General features: G+C 34.2%; 2 protein-coding genes across 3 annotated transcripts in view; one reads left to right on the forward strand and one right to left on the reverse strand.

The window, feature by feature from the left end:
- Positions 1-22,045, forward strand: part of LOC118189393 (uncharacterized) — a 333,651-nt gene that overhangs the window by 292,576 nt on the left and 19,030 nt on the right. For both annotated transcript variants that reach the window (XM_085812820.1, XM_085812821.1), the window contains one exon: positions 20,526-20,580. In XM_085812820.1, the coding sequence (XP_085668946.1) occupies positions 20,526-20,580 (55 nt within the window). The remainder of the gene's footprint in view (positions 1-20,525; positions 20,581-22,045) is intronic.
- LOC118189396 (transmembrane channel-like protein 5) overlaps positions 19,975-22,045 on the reverse strand; it is a 202,763-nt gene continuing 200,692 nt past the window's right edge. The window contains exon 17 of the mRNA XM_085812818.1: positions 19,975-20,627. Coding sequence (XP_085668944.1) covers positions 20,590-20,627 — 38 coding nt within the window. The 3' untranslated portion in view covers positions 19,975-20,589. The remainder of the gene's footprint in view (positions 20,628-22,045) is intronic.

Here is a 22,045-nt window from a genome sequence, read left to right on the forward strand (position 1 = left end):
AATTAAAGCAGATGCACAAACTTCGTGCTCACAAATCACCACCATTTGTAGCTAAGTAACGGAAAATAAGAATCTAACAATTCAATAGTAATTTAAGATAATCATGACTGGCTCCTTAGCTCAATTAACGCTAAATCGACTGCACGCAGCAAAGCCGAACCGAAAAATCTCAGAATAAACTGAAAGATGTCAAACACCGAACTAGACAGTTGATTTTAAACATGCAGCATAAACATCGGAACTAATCTCGCTCCTACCTTTTTGAACTCGAAACGCAGCTTAAATACCACTTCTGAAACACGTTTAAAATTTACATCTATATCATGCTAAATTTACATTCCGGCAGGTAACTGAAATCAGGAGAAACAGGAAGGTCCAACTAAAAGTAACTGGCTGGAATAAAGTAAAACCTTACAATATTTCCCGCCAGAATTTAAATTCTTGAGAATAACGACTTTAAACGACCTGTTCAAAAAATTTAAATTCTAACAAGTTTTGAAATTTAACAATAGAAATTAAAGGAACATAGTTTCATCTTAACTAGCTACAATAGTTGAGGCTCATGTCCTTCCAGATCCACTGGAAGAAAACTAATATTATTTGAAGATATTGATAAAACATGCATTTTCATTTGCACAAATTTAACTTTTCCAAACCTAGCTCTCCAGCATATGCATCTACTGAATTTTCCACGTACGTGAAAGTTTGAAAGTGATGTGTTACAACACAAATTTACCACCTGAGCGGCAACCTACATGTTAATAAGCCTCAGACACACTATACTTCAACGGACACCCTGTTTTCGAACTCATCCTAGTGTACTTATTCAATATGCATTAACTTTGTGTCCAGCCGGAGAGCCTAACTAGCATTTAAAATACCTAAGCTAGATTTTAAATTTTTCTACCGCTAGCTTTCATATTTCGCTAAATTTTAAATTTCACTTCCTGAATATTTTTACAACTAATTTTTCAAAGTTGTAACACGGTTGACACCTTTACATTAAACACAGTTGAAAACCATACTACACTCTTTTGCAAAAAAATCAAAGCGCCATGAAGGAAGGGGTTGTTTTTGATGAAATTGAATATGTGTATGGCTCATGCACAGATAATAAAATGGTTAAACAATCAAGGTCCTACCTGTTCACGGCTCATAATCATCTATTGAGTGTTCAAATTAGTAGTTGGTCGAACTGCCCCTGGCGGCAATGCGTGCTTCAGTTCTTCGAGGCAAGGAGTAGTAGAGGTTCCTAATGTTATCCTGCGACACATCTGCCAGTCATTCATCAGTTGTCGCTCCAGATCTGCGATATTTTGTGGCGCCCGAATCTAGCGGTCTAACATGCCCCAGACATGCTCGATTGGTGAAAGGTCTGGTGACCTTGCTGGCCAAGGAAGAGTATCAGCCGCACGGAGACATTCCAGAAATATGCGAGCGGTATGTGACCTGGCATTATCTTGTTGGACAATGGCACCAGAATGATGTGCCATGAAGGGTAATGCAACCGGCCGCAGGATGGTATCAATATATCGTTGAGCTGTTAAAGATATACGGAAGATGACTAAAGATGACCTGCTGTCATAACAAATAGCGACCCACACCATCACACCAGGGGTTGTGGCTGCATGCCTTTGTAAAACAAAGGCTGACTGGGACCGCTGGTCCCGTCCTCTCCAGACACGAACACGGTGGTCATCTGCTTCAAGAGTGAAGCATGATTAATCGCTGAACACTATACGATGCCAGGCTGATGGCGGCCATGATGATCGGCTGCGGCACCACTCCAGACGATTTCGCCAATGTTGTGGGGTCAAAGGCAAACGTCTTAAAGGCCTCTGTGAGCTTAACCCGACTCAGAGACAAGCGCTGTGAGCTGGTGGATGGTACCACTTGGTGAACAGTCATCCTGTCTTGCCTCGTATTGTGCTCCTTGGCCTTCCAGAGCCTTCAGTTTGTCTGCAATTTCCTTGTAGTAACCATTGCTGCCAACATCTTTGCATAGCAGTGTCTGCACGCTGCTGGTGACGGCCTATTGCTCGATATGACCACCCAACTTTACGCTACCCTACAATGCGACCACGTCTCAGTCTTCACGCAACCCTACAATGCGACCACGTTTAGTTGTCTATAAGGTCTTCGATATTGTCGTAATGGCAGGTTTAGTGTCTTCTTTACAGAATTGAAATGGCAGCAACAAAAAAAAAGATAAGGTTTCCGCCTCTGTTACTGTTCTTATACTTTGCGAATTGCGCACTAGAAATGCGCGTTATGATTGCAATTCTTGTTCATTTGCATGTTCGATCAAGATGTTTTCGATTACCTAATTTCGTCACGATCGCAAAAGTCCTTCTTGGTGCTTCAATTGTTTTGCAAAAGTGTGTATAATATATACAAGGTTTCAGTTTCTTACATCCAAAATCTAAACAAAGTTGCTTAGGCATAAATCATTTTATCTTGCCAATTGCATAAAAACAATATCTCGATATCTCGACTAAACGGCGTAATTTCTTAAAGCAAAAAAAAAAAAAAAAAATCGTAGAAAGTAAATTTTACAGCTACTAGCTGCAACAACTAATAAATCCTCTCTTGAGACGAAAACAATTAGACAATTCTGATTAAGTACTTAAAATATCTTTCGACATAGCAGTCTGAATACTTGAAAATGAAGTAAAAGTTTACTTATCTTTTTGATTTGGTGTAGTCACTCTTCCGTTTGAGCTGAAATTCGTCCCAGGATTGAAATGTTCTTGTAGTTGCTACCCGCTGCTTTCTAGTTGATGGTCGTTGTTCCTCCGGTACGGGCTTGGTCCTTCTTGACTTCCTAAGGCAATTATTCTCCTGAGGTGGTCTTTCCCACCCTGGGGACATGTCATCCGTAGACTGTCGTGTAATACCGTTCATTTTGCTGTCTATTCGCTCTCCTTCATTCTTTGTCGCTTGCCCGAGAACCCTCTTGCGTTTTCTGCCGATTGGGGTTGAATCATTCCCGCCGACCGCTGGTGGAACTCTAGCCGTTGTCGTTGCTTCGTAGAGCGTTGTGGCTTTCCTTCTGCAAACCACTGATGGTTACCGTATTATTTGCTGATCGGCGTTGAAAGACTGTTCCAGTTTTTTTTTTTCCTTTCACTAGCTCCTCCCCCTAGTCCCTTGCCTTGTTCCTTTTTTTTCTTTCCTGCATTGACTTCCTGCCTTTTATGCTGCTTAGCTGAAGTTCCGTTTCCTTTCCTCTTAGAAGCCATATCTGGAAGCTGTTTGGCCACTCGCTGGCTGCACTTCTCTCGGAGCTTTATTACCATCGGCATCAGTGCAACTCTGCAATAAATCTTAAAGAAGACTCATTTCAGAAAGATCGTAATATTTTTTTTTATCTGACCGATGTTGGCTTTTGATTATTCGCCATTGGCATTTTTAAGAATCCCTGTTATTTCTCTAATACTACGGCATACTTATGGCTGTTAAATCCGGATGCTCAAAGTTATCTGGATCCTGAAGATATGCATAAATATTTTTAAACTGTGGATCCGTTTTTAGTTCATTCCCCTATTCGTCTAATTTAATGCGAGACAGAGCATCTGCAACGATATTTTCTTTCCTCAGTAAATGTTTCAAGACTAATTTATGTTCCTGAAATTTCAATGCCCACCTTATCAAACGAGGTGATAAGTTTTATCTGAGTAAAATCTAAAAAGAACAACGTGGTAAATGTAGACTGTTGTGGGTTGCTTATATACACGTAATTTTTGCATGGCCAGTAATACAGCTAGTGTTTCACGTTCTGTTGCCGTGTAATTAATTCCTTTGGGTGGGGTTCAACGTTTTACTGAAAAAATTTACTGGTTGCCCCCTTGAGATAAAACGGTTCCCACGGCAAAGTGCGATGCATCCGCAGACATTTCAAGCTAACCTACTGGGTCGGGAATTTTTAGCACTTGTGCTGGTATTAAAGCTGCTTTTAACCGTTAAAGCGTGGTAGGATCAGCTGTATGTAAAATGTTTTAATGAAGGATCTGTAATAAGAGCACATGCCAAGAAACGATGAAAGTTTTTTCGCGATATTTGGTGGAGGGTAGTTTTTAATGTTGATAATTTTTTAGTTATCGGTTTCGATATCTTTAGCGGATATTTTATATTCTAAGTATTTCAATACCTTTGCGGTGAATTTACATTTGTTAGGGTTCTCGTTTAGACCAGCATCTTGTAAGAGTCTAAAAACTTCCGTGAAATGTTCTATGTGCTCATCTATCATATTACCGACGACAATCATATCGTCTAGATAGATGTGAGTGGATTTTCCGAGAAATGACCGAACAATTATCTCCATTGCTCGTTGAAAGGTATCGAGGGCACCACGTAAACAAATTGGCATACCTAAAAATGCGCATATTCCAGATTTTGTGATAAACGCTGTTTTGCTAACATCCTCTGGTTTCACACTGATTTGAAAATATCCAGATGTAAGATCTAACGTTGTCATATATTTTGTGAAATTTGATTGCCTAATTATCTCTTCTATAATCGCTAAGGGGCTACCGGATATTTTGTCATGTTATTTAGTTTCCCGTAATTCATAGCAAAACGCCATGGTTTACTATCCGTAGGGGGCAAATTGTTTTTCTTACGATGTAATACGACTGGGCTTGCGAACGGACTACTAGAAGACACAATTATTTTATGTTTAAGCATTTCTCTGACGTGCTCTTCAATTGTAGCTTCTTTATCATATCTATAGGGCTTAGCCCTATAGGCTAAATATTTCAAAATATATACCGTAGTGTTCACAACATGTATGAAGCTAGGTTGGTCACTAAATAAATCTGCAAAATTCCTTACTAACTTTTGAAGTTTTTCTTTTCGTCCTCTTTCAAATTATTTAACTCCACTGGAGGCTTCACTTCCTCAGATTTTGTCCAGCGTAATGGTGACCTCTTGCAAATTTATTCTTGCTTCTGCTGACTTGAGGAAGTCCATACCTCAAATGGCATTACCTTGGAAATTCTTAACTATAAAGAAAGTAACTTTCAATTGCTCACCTTTTACTTGTACGGCAGTTTTCCCATGCAAGCGCACCTTATTCCTTGTGCTTCAATCACCGCTGTAGCCTTGGTGTTATATAACCTATAATGTCGGAAATTCTGCCTAAAGAATTTTTCCCTCAGAAAACTTTTCTCTGGCCCCGTATCAATTAATGCAATAATTTGTACTTCTGGTAATCGTAAATTTTTAACCACGATTGTATTAAGCTGTATTTGGGAGGAATGTTTCTCTTCTCGGAGCCGCTGACCTCCCATTTTTCCAGCGCCCCTCGGAGGTTAACGCCTTGTATTTTGTTTCTTCCTTCCATTGCTTATCTGTCTTTTCGAATTCATTTCTCTTTGGCGAAACCTTTTTCTTGTGGTCGAAGAACCGCTGCCGTCATTCGTTCATTCGTTAGGTGTGCGGAAATGTTTATACTCTTGCTGATACATTTGCGTGCATTTGTTGTTTGAAATGCGTCGGCATTCGCCAGCTCGAGTAGAGCTTCCAAGGTCGACGGATTCATTATTTCTTGCGCTGCCGCTAGTCATCTCAGCAAGATGATTTGAATTCCTACCTCGCCAGGTTTTCTTCCATATAATAGTTTAAGTACTTGGATTTTACGCAGAATGCAGCTCGTGAGATCTTCCCCGTTCATCTGGTAGCGGCTCTACAGTTTGGCTTCTAAGCACGCACTGTTCTTTACGAATGAAAAGGCTTTTAGCAGGGCTGTTTTAAAGTTTTGTTACGTGTACGTTGGCGTACCTGGTTCTCCAAGCAGAATCTTTCCGTTGCCTTTGTACCAACCCAAGGCTAGTTCTCGGAGGAATGAACTTGAAATTGCTATGCTCTGAATTTTGTCCACTGGATACAAAATGAAGTGGTCATCCAGCTAGTCCATAAATGCTGCTGCTGAACTTTTTCCATCAAATAGGCCCTGGGCCTAATTGCAGCTCTCATGATGTTGACAACGTAGCCAAAACCTTCCATGGGGCGGACTTGAGACACCGGTGCTGTAGACGTGGATGAGGCCAGGTCACTTGTAGAGGTTTCCATTGTTCTAGACTTTTTCGGGCGCCAGTTATAGAATCTGAGTGTATTCTTTGGAAAATACACTCTTAAAACCCTATGTTGAAGACTAAGTAGCGAATTCTCGCTATATTATAAAAAATAAATACTGCAAATGAAAGGTTTCAATAACCTGTTTAGAAATTGAATTAATGACGAAAAAGTTGAAAAAAATTCATTTGTTTAACCAAAATCTTACAACTCAACAAAATATAAAAATAATTTAGCATCATTTTGAAGTATCTGAAGCCATAAAATAAAAACACTTTGCTCAATAAGTGCATAAAGAAATTTTCATCAGGCCTTTTGTTTTCATTTGAAATAATAACGAAACTAAAAACGAAGGAAAAAATCATGAGCTATATCTGCTTCATGAAGGGAATGGTTGATGAATGAAATAATAGTCACGGCAGTCTTAATTCAATTTTAAGTTTTGTTCGTGAGAAAATCAAAACTTTTATTTAGTTTTTATTTCTAATTTTTGATCTAGCGAAACGCCTTTCTTTCAGTTCGTCTTCTAATAACAAAACTGAATGCTTTATAATATGAGGAAAACAGGATACTCAAGATAATAAAATGCCTCTGCATAGAGAACATGTGCATCTTGTAACTAAAACATACGGTACTTTGCAAAGAATACAGTTTGCTCTCCGAGTCATTCCATTTCCCTTTCGTTCATTCTACCAAAATGAATAAACGAATAGAAATGAATACACAAAAATAGAAGCAGAAGAGAGTTTAGCAAGTCACACACAGTTACAATTGTTGATTTATTAATGAAGGTAAATGTCAGAAAAACCAAACACATGGATTGCACATTTATTATTGCTGTCCCGGTTAATAATACCTTCAAAAAGAATATTCGGGAAACTGAGGTTGGCTTTCACATCATATAAGCAGTTCGTTTCACTGATCGAAACATGATTCTTAACTTCTATCAATGAGTCAAATATTTGGTAGAAATTTATATCACTCCTCACCTTTTTTTTTTAGAAAAGTTTCGTAACATTTCTGAAAACAACTTCACATAAAACAGTATAATATCAGAATAAAATTTTAAAATATTCTTATAAAAATTATTAAAAATCAAATGTATAGGCTACAGTATTCATGAAGGCATTTAAAGCAATTGTCAATTTTTGTCAATGCTCTCAAAGATTACTGTATAAGATCTAGTTTTAAATGAAAGAGTACTGAAAGGATGGTTTCTCTGTTAATAAATCTTGATGTTAAAATATTTTCATTAGTGAGTTATGCTTTTGTTCTCAGTGTTAGTTTTGATATATTAGCCTTCTTACTTGTGAAGCATTGCAATTCAGTGTAATCAGATGACCAAGAACCACACACGATATTCTAAGATACGATTTCAAAACTATTTCTTAGTGATCATTTTATTTCAGTGCATGAGATTTTAGGTTTTTTTTTATAACTTTCTTGCTTACGTACATAATGGCCAACTCAAAAGAAGCACCTTTGCTTCCGAAAACTAATTTGTGGCTTCTGCTAAGAAAGAAGTAAAAAGCAAAGAAATGTTTAAAATTTCCTAATTTGTAATAAAATTAGTAACACACTCTTAACTGATTGCTTACATATACTATTTGGTCATAGAATTTACTATAATTAATCTAAATTCATGTTAGAATCATAATCAACAAATTTTGCTTAGTATGCGATAAAAACGTAAATGTAGAAAACCATGTTCATGATGTTTTAATTTTAATGTCATGGTGACAAATGTTATTAAATGCAGTGAAGCGCTTCAAAATCGTTTTCTATTGGACGCCTGGTTATCTAATTCTGTTGAAAAAAGTACTACTATTTTATTTCATTAAAAACGTTAATTAAGGTATTAAAATTTCCTTTTTAGAATGCTACGCAATCTCATATATATCAGTGTAGCATTATCATGTTATGTATATATTACTAAACTTTCGGAAATTATTTTGGATTTTAATTATATTTGACAGAATAAAAGATAAAATATTCGCTTAATTTAATTATTATTCGCTTATTTGAATAATTTTTATCTGTATAAGGATGTAGAGATATTAGGGTTTTTTAAAACAGGAGAGGTGAAAAAGGTGTCCCTCCTTGGGACTCAAACCTCAGACTTCTCGAATATGCGCTGAATGTGCTGACTATTACAACACAAAGGCATGTTAAGAAGGCGAAAGAAATGCTTTATATATTCTCCCTTTTAAAGGGCGACTGGGTATTAGGGAAACCAATCGCCAAATCCTGGTGGTGAAGAATCATCATCCACCACATTTTTTAGTTCGGTCGCCACTGTAGAGACATTAGGATCTTTGATGCTGAGAGACATGAAAAATGTGTAGTGCCCTCTCCTGGACTTCCATTCACGGACCTCTTGAATACGCGTCAAGCGTGCTGACCATTACACCACAAACGCATGATACAAAGGCGGGAGAAATACCTTATAAGGTTTTACGTCTTTTACTACTCCAGATGGGACTTAACCTTTCAGAAGACACTTAACGACTTATCGCATAGTCTAAGAATGTTAAGTACAGAAACTTTCAAAGGTGTAAAGGAACCTTTATTTTAAACTAAACTAGATGAACAAGAATCACTCCCTATGCTTACAAAGTCCTCCTGCACTTATAGGGGAGAAACGTAAGTGAAAATCCAAATGTAGAACTAAATTTAAATATCTAATAGGCAAAGGGCTGCAGAGATTGCGGAAAGTTGGCTCGGACTTCACCGACGTGATTTTAATGAACTACCGGCAAGTAACAATGCCGAAGACTGGAACTCTTATTTATAGGGTAGGGCAAATAAGACCTTAAAATGTTAAACACAAATAACTTTTTTATTTTCTGTTAAATTATTTTTTCTTTTTGTAGATTATAATTGAATTCTTGGAAATTTGTTATAAAACCATACAGTACAAAACAACGCTTTAAATTTATCTAGTTTTTCTATTCTTGACAACGATCAATTGTTATGACGCAGAGTAAATATCGGCAATATTTTAATTCAAGTGTACAGTTGGGTGCGGTGTTATGGAATAGAGTTATCGGGCCATATTTCTTCGAGAATGAGGATAGAACGCCGGAAACGATTTCCGGAGCTTCTTACAGAACAATGATTGAAAACATTTTGTGGCCAATGGTGGAGCAGAATCCTTTTTTATAAGGATGTTTAAAAGACAAAGTGTATGTTAATAAACGTCAGACTATTAGACAGCTGAAGCAGAATATTCGAGACGAAATCCTGAACCTTCAAAAGCGCGTTAAAAAAAGCCAATCTCTGTATTGAGAAAAATGCTGGACATTTGTCTGATGTCATATTTCATACATGATTTCTGTAAAATATATTTAATGTATAAAAATTAATCGAAATAAATTATTATTACAAGAGGTCCACCCTATAGAAGAAGAAACCTAGTACTTTAGCCTTCAAATGGTAGAATACGCTCTGACTTCATAATCTCAAAGCCTCACTTAAACACATGCGAGTTCTTTTGCGTTCTGGTGAAAAAACGGAAAGAGAAAATCACAGTAAAGATTCCTAACGTAAAATAATTGTTATGTAAATAAAATAAACCCCGAGGTTAATTTACATTTACGTTTTTACATTATATTATTTATGATCATAACCATTTTACGCTAATACACATGTATTAATATGCTATGAATTTTAAAAGTTATTCTAGGAACTTTATACTTGCTTATTTATTTAGTTTTCAAATAGAATATCAAAAATATGCATTTCATATTCCAGAGAGCATAAAATATGAAAGAAGGAATAAACATTTTCTTGTCATAGTCTGCATTCTCAATGTGCTTTCGTTTCTCTTTCATCAAACATGCATATGTATTTCTACTTTAGCATGAAAATACTTCTATTCAATGTGAAACGTGAGAAAGAATGAATATGAGAAAAAAAGTAAAAATAGAGAAAAAAAAAGAAAACATTCTGATGCTCGTTAAACCGACAAACAGATATTTTTCAGTTAGAAACTTTAAATATCTCTAGTTTTTGAATAAAAGTTCTTTTTACTATCTTGCAGAAGACAGGATCGTTAATTGAGTAAATATAACGTAATGCTATAAATAAAATAAAATAAGATGAGCATTTTTCAAACACAAAAACCGGAGCAATGTGTTTTCCGTGCATAATGTTTTTGTAAAGAAAAAAGCTATAAAAACGTTTCGGTGCAGAGAAGTGAAAAAAAGACCTCGAAGCTTATAAAACATGAAAGCAAGTACTCATAGACCAGCGTTATTTGAATAGCATTCGCAGTGCAGTGAGATGGTTCAGAAGAAAACGTATCATTTGTAAATATTTGAAAAAATAAATAATGAAAATGAAGCGGCATTTTTTTTGTCGGTATTTTTTTCAGGACATTTCTTTTGTGTAGATTCCTCAAGAGACTTAGTAGTATAGTGTTCAAATAGATAAACAAATGATCAAAAACTGGAGCTAACAAAAGAGTTTTATATACGAGTAGCAATACAATGAATGCGAAAATCAGTATGTGGCAAATACACCCTTGGCAGCTATATATAAGCCGATACTCGGTTGGGCATGCAGTCTTGAAAGTTGCCATCCCTTTTGCGATAGATTGTTCCAAAATGGAGCAACTGATCATAGAGTAGGGACATATTTGTGCACGAATGAATTTGCTAGCTGAGTGTTATTCTGCTGGGAAACAGAACCTGAGCGGCCTTGTACGGAATATTAAATTATATGCATTTTCCTGCATTCTTTTAAACTTATTGAATTAAATTAAATCTTCTTCATAGATAGCGTATAAACCACAATAGAATAAATGCACTCTTTAAAATTCACTAACTTTATTTACCATAGCGAAGTCAGGCACTAGGTTCACTTAACAGCGTTAAATCTCATTTATTTTATCACTCAGAATGCACAAAAATGATATCCTCTGAAGAATTGTATCTAATTATTGCCACATGTTCTATTCAAATACTATAATAAATCTAAAATGATGTATAAAAGAAATTAGACAAATAAAAAAGGAACAGTGTTTCACAGACGATTCAGCGCCGCTTACCTAATGCGCATGCGCTACTCGTAAGATTCTCCTTTGTACGAGACAAACTGGCGACTATATTTGCTCCTAATACGAAACACTTATTTCCTCGAATTTCATTAAAGGTACATTTATCATTCAATTAATTCAGTTTTCACATAGCGGCAAGGCAAAAATACATGAAAACTTAAAATATCTTCATTAAAAATTGAAATCTACAGAAAAACATAAAACACCAAATACAGTTTTAATTCAGTTTCATAACAGTTTGAAACAATTAAAAAAAACAATTTTTATAATTAAAATTAGAGTTTCTACGCAAAAACAAACAATTCGGCCAGCAGGCAAAATGACAGATTTTTTGGTGCACAAAACTGAAAATTTTCCTTTGGCACCACTTTTAGCAAAAAGACACTGAAGGTGCAGAAAGACTCAATTCACTATTCTGCTCAAATTTAAAAAAACGTGGCTGCTATGGTAAGAAAACTTAGGCTTAGCCGCACATAAACAACTTTTAAATTGTTGATAATTCTACAGATTAATTAAAGGCATGAAACCCTTAACCGAAAAAGAAAACCAACTTAATTCAATCTTAGCTCACGGATCTGAGTAACAGAGAGGGTATATATATATATATATATAGTTTTGGTTCGGCCGATTTCAACCAAAATGAGAGGTGCGCAGTTACATATTATAGCAGCTCTCTATATAAATTTTCAACATTCTGAGGCTATTCGTTTTTGAGTTATGCGAGATTCATACGTACATACGTACGTACGTACACAGACGCGCCAAAAAAAATCTCTTCTGAATCCATTTTAAATCAGTTTTATAATTCGTTGGGGGGGGGAAAGGTCCTTCAGTCTGTCCTTAAGTACAGATGTCACGCAAAAATATTGTTAAATTGCATTTAATAGCCGTGAAAATTGATATTTTTGTTCAAATAGGATACCCGGAATTTTTCGTGATTACAATACTTTTTTACTTTTTTTGCTTCGTATAAGAAGTAAAAATAGTAAAACATATTCTCTGTAGATTGACTCTTCTGTAATGGCAACAGAAATTAGAAATTAACTTCAACAATTAACACAACTGCTTATAGAGAATTCTTTCTAAAGAGGGTTTTTTTTTTTTTTTTTTTTTTTTTTTTTTTTAGCGTTTTATTTATTCTTTCTTAAAAAGTTTACCCAAAATATTCTGTAAATTTTAGAAGTATTAATTTCAGTATATTGTCTTATGAATACATGACACAGATAAAAGCAGTTGAAGGTTTCTTAAAGTTCTTAAAAGTTTTTATAAGGACAGTCTGCCAATCATAAATCAAGAGTAGTTTAAAAATCTGTAGTTTTCTTATGGATTTAAAAAAAAGGACATTAGTTAGATATAGCTGATAAATACCTCAGCAAAAAATTAATAAACATGAAACATTTTTATTGCTAAAGGAGGGCTTTCTGAATATCTTTATCAATATTATGAAGAATTTTTCAAATTTTAAATTTTTTCCCTTTACTTCAGTTAATGGCTGCTTTATATATATATATATATATATATTTACATTAAAGTATACTATTTTTGCAGCTGATTTGAATTTTATTGTGCAAACTGAAGTTTTCTTACAATCGTCAATTTGACACTTTGTTTCAGTTTGGTACATGTATGTGTCTGTTACAAAAGTACTGTTCTAATCTTCCTTGCGTCTCACTTGCTCGATGCTTTTAATTCATAACAAGCATGCTAGTTAAATGTATTATACTTATTTTATAAATTAGTTTCATTATTAAAATATTTAGAACATAAATAAATTTAAACCAGACATATATATATATATATATAGCATTAGAAATATATTTCATTAATTAAAATTAACGTTGTTTAGGATGGTTCATGAAACTTTTCAATTGGATTTAATCTAAATATTGTATATATTAAAAATTACATCATTTAATTAAATTAAATTTAAACCTGACTGTAAAAGGTGTTCGTCAACGAGTAAAATTAAACCGAAAGACTACACTAGTGCCTGACGTCCCTCAACACATGTGCCTGCCAAGGCAACTAGTCACCAGTGATCAATGATCACTTTGGCTCAGTCCTTATGCCCCCAGTTATTTTGCTGTTAATGCTGCAGTTAAAGATTTTAGCTAATAGAAAACCTGTCGATTTGATAGTCATTTACCATCTACTCATGTATGACCATGCAAAATGATGCAATAAATTTATGATTTCTAATTAAGGTGTAGAGTTCCTTTGTAATTCTAAGTTACTGTTGGAAGTGAAGAATCGTAAGAACTGATAAGCGAATAATCGCTTCGGTTCACGTGATAGGAAACAACAAGATAGAAGGGTAAACTAAACCTTTATTATTCCAACTAAAGTTTAACAAAACTCCATCTTGGAGTGTACAATAAAGCCGACGCTTGGGCTTGAACTTAAGAGACTAAGAATTAAACTAAACTAATCTTAACTAAAGAGATATAGCCGAAGCTATCAAGATTCTAACAGAGTTGGCCCCTTAGCGTTAACCCCTTAACTGCCGCGGGCGTATATATACGCCTTGCTCAGCCGATGCGTTAACTGCCCCAGATGCGCCCAGATGCGCAGCCGATGCGTTAACTTTGCGAATAATTTTAGGTGTAGCAGCGCAAACCAAATGATAGCAGTTTGGAAGGACGTATATACACGCCTGGGGCAGTTAATTCATCGGCTGAGCAAGGCGTATATATACGCCCGCGGCAGTTAAGGGGTTTTAATAGACTGCGAAGCTATGAAGGGCCTAAAGTACGGCCGAGCGTGACGATAGCTTACGAGAGAGTAGCATAAAAAGGCGGACGCGTGCAGTCAGAATACCTGGTATCTCTCTCACTAAGACCGAAGAATTTTGCGGTTAAATACTGCTCTTCCTCATTATGTATTCAGACGTGATTCTAAAACTACGTTCTGGCCGTAAGTGGTAAGTTGAAGTTAAGAATCGATAGGAAAGGAATTTTAACCCAACATTTCACTGTTAATAAAATTAACATAATCCTTACAAAGGTTAATACGAATGTGACCATATTCATCAAGGCTGTTGGTTACCAATGAGCTAAAAATTGATGCTTACTGGTAGTCAATCACTGAGTCACTGGTGTGAACTGATGCTTCGATCTTTATTGGTCAGCAGTGAGTTGTAAGCTGATAATGACCTAGAACCAAATCGCATATTAGAATCTATTAGTTTACAAAGTACCACAGTTTATTACTTATGACACTTGAAATTCATTGTCCTCGTAATCCTGGTAATGACTGCAGCGGAATCCTCCTTCGCTTAAACGCCTAAATCTCCTCCACATCCACGTTACGATCGTAAATAACGGGAGCATCGTTACAACCTTGAAGTGTCTATAAGTGACGTGGGATTTAGTCATCATTTTAGAGCAGGTCAATGTTTGCTGCAGTGCTAAGATTTGATAATCCAAGTGGAAGCAAGTACATGGTAGCATACCACAACGTAATATGCAAAAATAGATTAGAGAGATTCCACTAAGAAAGTTTCTAACATAATAAAATTTCATTTGTTAATGAATGAGTTTATTTTTCAGTTTATTAGACAATTATAATGCGGAAAAAGAATTAAAAATCTTATGTTTTGCCAATGTTTTTAATGGCGGGTATGGCACTAGACATTGTTAGCTTTCGCCATACTAAGGCCAGAAGTGGTGGTCATTTTATTATGGAGGCACCTAATAGGAGCACCTCCCAGGAGGGAACAAACCATTTACATCCATGTTTTCTCCGGGATTCGAACCCGGGCGGCCTCTAACCACCATACCCGTCTGGGCGAATTTGCCAAAGAGTAGCATTCTGAGAAATAATTCTCCAATCTGCGTCGCTCTAAGGACTGCTTCCCAAAGTAATCTTTCATAAGTTCTTTGAATATTTCATTTTTCATGGAAAAGAAATATTTTCCATGTAGAATGGGTTATGCATGTACGGTAGCGTAATGTTCCACAAATACTAAAAAAAATTCGCAAGAAACATTTTATTGATGATAGTATATATAAAATCAAATTTATTAAAATTTACCTAAATATTGCTATGAATATTAATGTATGATAGGCTGTTTGATTAGGAAATCATTCGACCATTTTAACTCTAAAAAAGCAGGTATTGTTTTTGTTTGCAAATATAGAATAGATTAAGAATAATTAAGTGAACAGCTTCTTAATGGAATCTAAACGAAAACTGGAAAATCAGTAGCGCATTTTAGTGTTTTACGTTCAAACGTCAGGTTGCCAAGAGAAAGATATATTTTTAGCTTTTGTTTTATAAAATGAAGTCCAGAGAATAGTAAAATTTCGTGAACTCTTTCGAAAAAATGAAAATAATTCTAATTTTGACAACGATGAAAATCACGTCGACATGTAATCTAATACAAGAGAAGAATAGTATTTTCAAAATTAGTATTTAAATCTGCCTAAAGCAGAAAGGTTATAAGAATTGATATTTTGTTATAATAAATACCTGACTGTCACTCAGAATTTAACGCTCAGAACTCTCGCATTTTTAAAGATTTTTATTTCAAGAAAAAAAGCTCGAATAATCAATATAATGGTGAATGACGGAGTCTGATCTGAATTCGATTCCAGGTAGGCGGCTGGCTGGTTTTTGTGATTTTCCCCACGTGTAAGGTGGATACTAGCTGGTTTCCCTTAGAAAATCTTCCAAATTCGTCCCTTGAATTAGGAAGAGCTCTCGTACGCTTTGCCATATTCGAGTAATCTAATCTAGCCTTATACATAAATCTGTAAATTAAAGAATAATATTTCTTTTTCGAAAAATTGAAAAATGTCGAGATACTTAAAATACCGAGTTACTGATTTCTAGAACTGTAAATCTGTTTTCTTAGCAGTTGTACTAAATATGCAGAGAAAACACATTTACAAGTCATACTAAGTACAAGTAGACTTGTACTCGTTTAATTACAAGATAGAATGAATTCTACGTTTGAGCATGTTTCAAGAATATCGAAACTCAAATTGCAGGGATATAAACGCTAAGGTTCTTCTAGCCGAAGCAAAAAAAAAAAAAAATCAAACTAAAAAATCTGAAAGGTTTCAGATTTTAAATTACGTCCCAAAGGGCTTTTTTTAACGTTTTGTGTGTTACCTTTATTTATTAAATATCATGTTCTTTGCACTTAAACCATAAAATTCAGTACAGTAGCAATGTCGCAAAATAATTTTAAAATGAGCTTATCCTTTAGAATTTCCGATACAGTTCCGCGTCCACTGGAGATAAAAAGGATTTTTCCCCCGTCGGAGAGTGTTGCCATTGCTCGCTTTTAAATCGTTGAGTTCAAATTCGTTATTTCAAAAATTCGTTAAGCAAAATATGAAATCGATAATTAAATCAAATTCCAAATTTTAAATTTGATCTTCCACATGCCCATATTCGTAGGAGGATTACGTCATTCAAAATTCGATGACTCTATGGTACCGTTGTTTTATCACAATGCGAGAAATAGACATACATTTATGCAGATTTTTCATTATTTAATTTCTTCAAATATAATGCAGGACTCTAACATTTGGTGGCAACAGTTTGAAAAGTGAAACCGACATTTATAGTGATTCAACGCAAAATCGCAAAACGAAAACAATAGTCCTTCGGGAAGAAAGCCCCTTTGGACTAAAAAAAAGAACGACCTGGAAATTCCTTATTACAGCAACATACATATATGCATTTTTGTATAATAAAGAATTTTTTTAATGTTTAATTTTGGTGAGATACTTGATTTTGAACTACTCAGTGATCAGTAACTAGGATACTACCGCTATTAGGAGACATTTTGGTTTTGCGAAATGGTTCTTAAAGGAAATACAAATTAAAGTTGTTTCCCTTCTTCCATGTAATATTAGTAGACCAGCTAAAGCATTTACTCAGTTTATTCCTGGCTGATTTCATGAACGATGTCTCATTTCTCTAGACTAAGCAGTAATATTGTAATATTAAACTCCACTATCGTTAGCTAATTAACAATAAAGGCAGATATTTCAATATGAAATGTTTAAAAGTTGTAGATAAGAATATTAGTGGAAAGTATCTAGCTTAGTAATAAATACAAGTTTTTTACATTGCTTATGCATTTTTGTAAACATGAATTTACAAACATAGAAATGTACAAACATAGTTTTTAAAACTAAAACCGAAAAGAATTTGTTTATTGTTGCTTTATTTACCTTTATATTAATTATTGGTAACGTGTAAAAATTAGTTTAAAATAACAGGCCGAATAATAAGTATTGGAGAAGTCCAACAACAAGAATAGGGGTTACATCTGTGTATTTTGCACGACTAGTTTCGATGCTTTAACTACAGAACCATCTTTTTTCTCGTTCCGTAGCTCCTTCGTTCGCACTTAGGCAGCTGAAGAGGATGGTTCTGTAGTTAAGCTATTGAAAATAGTCCTGAAACATTTACAAATATTACGCTAAATCTTGTTGTTTGCCTTCTCCAATAACGTGTGAAATGTTTACCAGTATTGATTGAATGTTACGCAAAACTCTAAGGGCCACAAAAGGGCATATTAGCATTTGAACCTGAGATTTTATAAACACGAAAGCCGAAAATTTAATCCACGAATGTCGAACATTCTAGTGGAGGAATTAATTCGCCAAAGGAAAATTGAGAGAGAAGGTGAAAAATGTGTTCATTAATAAATTTTGTTCTATCATAATTTTGAACTGGTTTTTGCAGTTCATTACGAACGTGTTGTTTTGAAATCAGTGACGCATTTGTGATATAAAAATCTCTTAGCTTTACTTATCTAGTTGTAAAGAAGGAAAAAAAATATGCATATACAACTTTTAGAGCAATAAAAAAGAATTAAACAATTCTACCTGTTTCATGCAATTAAGTAATGATGATCAAAATCTTCCTGTGGCCATAGTGAGCACAAGTTTAGGCATTTTAAAGTCGCAGTATAAATTTCGATAAATATTGTTGCGAATTTTGTACATAAATAGATGATTTTTGCAATTATATGTGACACCGTTGCACTTTCCTGTACAAATGTAACATGAAAAATCTAGAGATACGATGCTATGCCGGAAAAGTACGAATCCAGGGGCAAGGTCTATTGCTATATCGCTCATTTGGCGAGATATCGCCAAGCTGGCAACGGTTTTAGCGACTACTTTTTGTTGCAAAATTGGCGATAAATTGAGATCTGGCTCGCCAGATCTGACGAGATTTTGGCCCGGTCCCTGTATAACCGTAACGGATATTGTAATTTAATAACTATAATTGATGATCTATGCAGCTGTAACCGTAATTCGGCCCTCATAGGCTTTCCAATAATTTTGAGAAGCAGAATGTACTAGAAATATGTCCGCGGCCGTGTGGAAACTTTATAAGATCGTGAGAGAATTTGCTGTTCAGCGTGAGTTCGGAGTACTGAAGTATCTCCCGGCTAGATTCGTTCTTTAGATGCGCTTTAATGCGCTTCATTCTATTAGATTACACTGTGTTTAACGTTCTTAGTAATTTGAAGTGTAACAACTGATTGTATTCTGTGATACTGTGAAGAGCTGTGCGACTATTTTTGTGGAAAGTTCCAGAACTCTGAAGTGTTCCTTTTGATAAAAATAAATTTATCAACCTATCATCAGAGCTGTGGGCATTCAATCTATTACGAACCCGTACGAACGCAACAATATTACGAAACCTTGTACCATAATCCACCTTCATAGTTTTGTATTTAATTTCTATACAGGATAGTCAACTTGGATGTAAATTTTAATTTATAGCGCAATTACAACTTACAGCATACAGGCATTGATGTTGCATTAAATAAAATTACTAATATTTTCAGATTTTCTGTGTCAAACATTACGTCACAAATTAATTTTAAAACAATATTCATATATTTATTATAACAGGAATCCATATCATGCATTACTGGCAGGAATCCACCAATGGATTACGATTTGAAATGTAAATTGCACGATAAGATTTAGAGTAATATCATTTCCACAGCTGTCAAAATTTAAAAAGATTATTAAATAAAATGTTTATAAACTGCTTTTAAAAGCTTTATCGTCGTTGGGGTAAATATGTTGCTGCTGATAATGGCTTTTGAAGAAAACGTTACAAAATTCATTTACAGTAAACTAGGTTTCTAAAATAAATTAATTTTTCTTAAGTTATGGGACCTACGCTTTGGGGACTTTTGAAGCTATTTTTATACTAATAATTCTATTTATACTAATAATACTACTGTACTATTTTATTCTAGAACAATACTACGTATCGTGAATATTTAAAATCAGGCAAAAAGCAAACAAACTGGCCAGTCTAAATATAATATCATGTCTAAGTTAAAATTTTATATTGATATGTTTCTCTTCCAACTAGACACGTCTCAATTAGCAGTTAAAAGGTACGCTTACGAACAAAAAGTAACAGTTATCTGCATATAATATAATTTATGTACAAATTTTTTTCATTTAATGTATGTCTCATTTTAAGCCGTTTTAAATTAACAATGGTGTTCTAAATGTTAATTGGTAACTAAATTCATTAACTGAATAATTTAGAAATAAATAGTATTTTGCTTTTTCGTTTTGAAAGGCAACTAGGGAAATATGTATGAAACACCGATATTGTATTTTTCTATATATTAGCTTCTCTCAATTTACTGAAAATGAGGAAATGTATTTTTGAATTTTTTAATTATTAACTTTCAGTAAAATATAATATTCTTAAAATTCTAGTAGTGATGTAAGCAAGTGCTTTTCTTTCAAATGAAAAAAATGTCCGTTCTTGAAACGTGTGCAATATCTTTATTTTTTAGTCAAATAACTTAAACTATTTACAAGCATTCATTACAAGATTCTAAGTATTCAGTGCAGAAACTTAAGAGGACTCTATATGTACTTCTATGTTTTCAAAGTCTCTAACTATAATGACAATAAATCAAAAATTTTAAATACTATAAACTAAATGCTGCAAATTATGAAATATAAATTTGCTTTTCAAATATGCTTTATAATAAGAACATTTCAATTTAAATTACATACATAGATATGAAGAAATATGCATTCTACCTTATGGAATTATTGATAATACCTTTGAAATTTAAAAAGGTATTAGCATCATAGTATTGTCCTTGCATTCTTTTTTTATTATCCACAGCATTATTTTTTTTTATTCCGAAAATAGTGGCCTTTAATGAGCTTTCATATAATTGAATGGCATTTGAATGGAAATGCTAGCAAACGATGTTAGAAGAAATGTAATATATAAACACAACATAACAGCGCTGTGTAGCGCTGTATTCCGTTGCATTGCTTATGACAGCTAACATAATCTTATTCTATTGATATTCTTCTTGAGCCAAGGAAATGAGCCAAATGAAACATTTCTCTTTTTTTTTCTGTAGATCCCAAGAGCGCCGCCGGTCCTTTGGTCGCCGCAGGATGTCTCCAGATTCTCAAGTAAGACTGTCAAGCAACATTTTCTGCCTTTCTCTGCCTGTTATCATCTAAGCAGGAAAGATAACATTTTTACTGTACAAATTAATTTTAGTAAATCATAACACATTATAAAAAAGAAAAGTAACAGAAAGGTGAAAGACATCTTGCTGTTATGAAAACAGCAAAAAGAATTTCTAAACATATATTGTTAAATTGTTCATAGATGAGTTTTTTAAACATAGTATAAACTTTTGAAACTACTGAATTTAAAGCATATATCTAAATGTAAGATAAAACGTAAGAATTTGAATAGAGAGAGAAAAACGAAGTACTCTAGAAACGCTCTAGAATATATATATATATATATATAAATAATCTTTGGTAAAAATCGGGTTACTTTTTATAAGTTTTCTTCTAAATACATTGTAGAGTCATTAGGTTATTTTTGAAACAGGAGAGTTGAAAAATGATCAGTGCCCTCGCCGGGAGTAGAACCTTGGACCTCTCGAATACACTTCGAGTATGTTTCCAATCATACTACGAAGGCATTCAGAAAGGAGAGAGAAGATATCTTGTGTACGCTCCCTTTTAAAGGGCGACTGGGGATTAGGGGACCCAATCAGCAAATACTGATGGTTACATCACCTTTTAGCTCGGGCGCCACTTGTAGAGTCAGGTCAGTACGAAGGATGTGCGGAAAGTATTGAGAAAATATCTTATATTTTTCCATGAAATAGATATCATTCTAACTGGAATTTTTATACATTGGTACGTGTCAGAGAATCTAATTTAGGCAAATTTCGAAATAAATCAGTTTTATAGCTGTGAATCTCACTTATTTGCTTTTCTGCACTAAAGAATTCAAGGATACAGTTAATTGTATTTCATTCAATTCAGTGAGCTGCTCTTAAAACATTAAATGCAACTAATACATTTGAAAATACATGAACTGATATAAGTTTAATGAATACGCTTTGTTTTCCTAATTTGAGGTAAAAAGACAAGCTACTAAAAGTTTCAAAGACAAATTCTGCGAGATGCTAACATAATAATTGTGAATAACACTTTTAAAATATCATTTAAAATTGTTCATATTTTCTACGTAATCTCTACGTAAATATTTGTATCAAAGTTATAGTATTTCTGAATTAAATATTTTTACATATAAAACCTCTAACAACTATTCGAGGAGAATTATCGCCCCCTGTGTTATTTCAACTAAGAACTTTACTTAGTAAAACGAAAAGACGCTAAAAAAGAGTAATTAAACACATCTATTCAACCATGGAGTTGAATCTTGTGAAATGTTCTCTCAACTAATTAACAGGATTCCCAAATTCGTTACATAGTTATCTGCTGTATCACTTTCACCAAGGAAATAAATATTGCTGCTAATCTTAGTGTAATTCTACAAACTCACAGGTTTAAAAAGCTGGGCAGTGGTATAAGTCGCAATTAAATTAAACTTCAGATTTCTCCAATAGGA

This window comes from Stegodyphus dumicola, chromosome 3, assembly GCF_044657685.1.
Source record: "Stegodyphus dumicola isolate Sdum_Otavi_A_Nest chromosome 3, ASM4465768v1".
Taxonomy (NCBI): Eukaryota; Metazoa; Arthropoda; class Arachnida; order Araneae; family Eresidae; genus Stegodyphus; species Stegodyphus dumicola.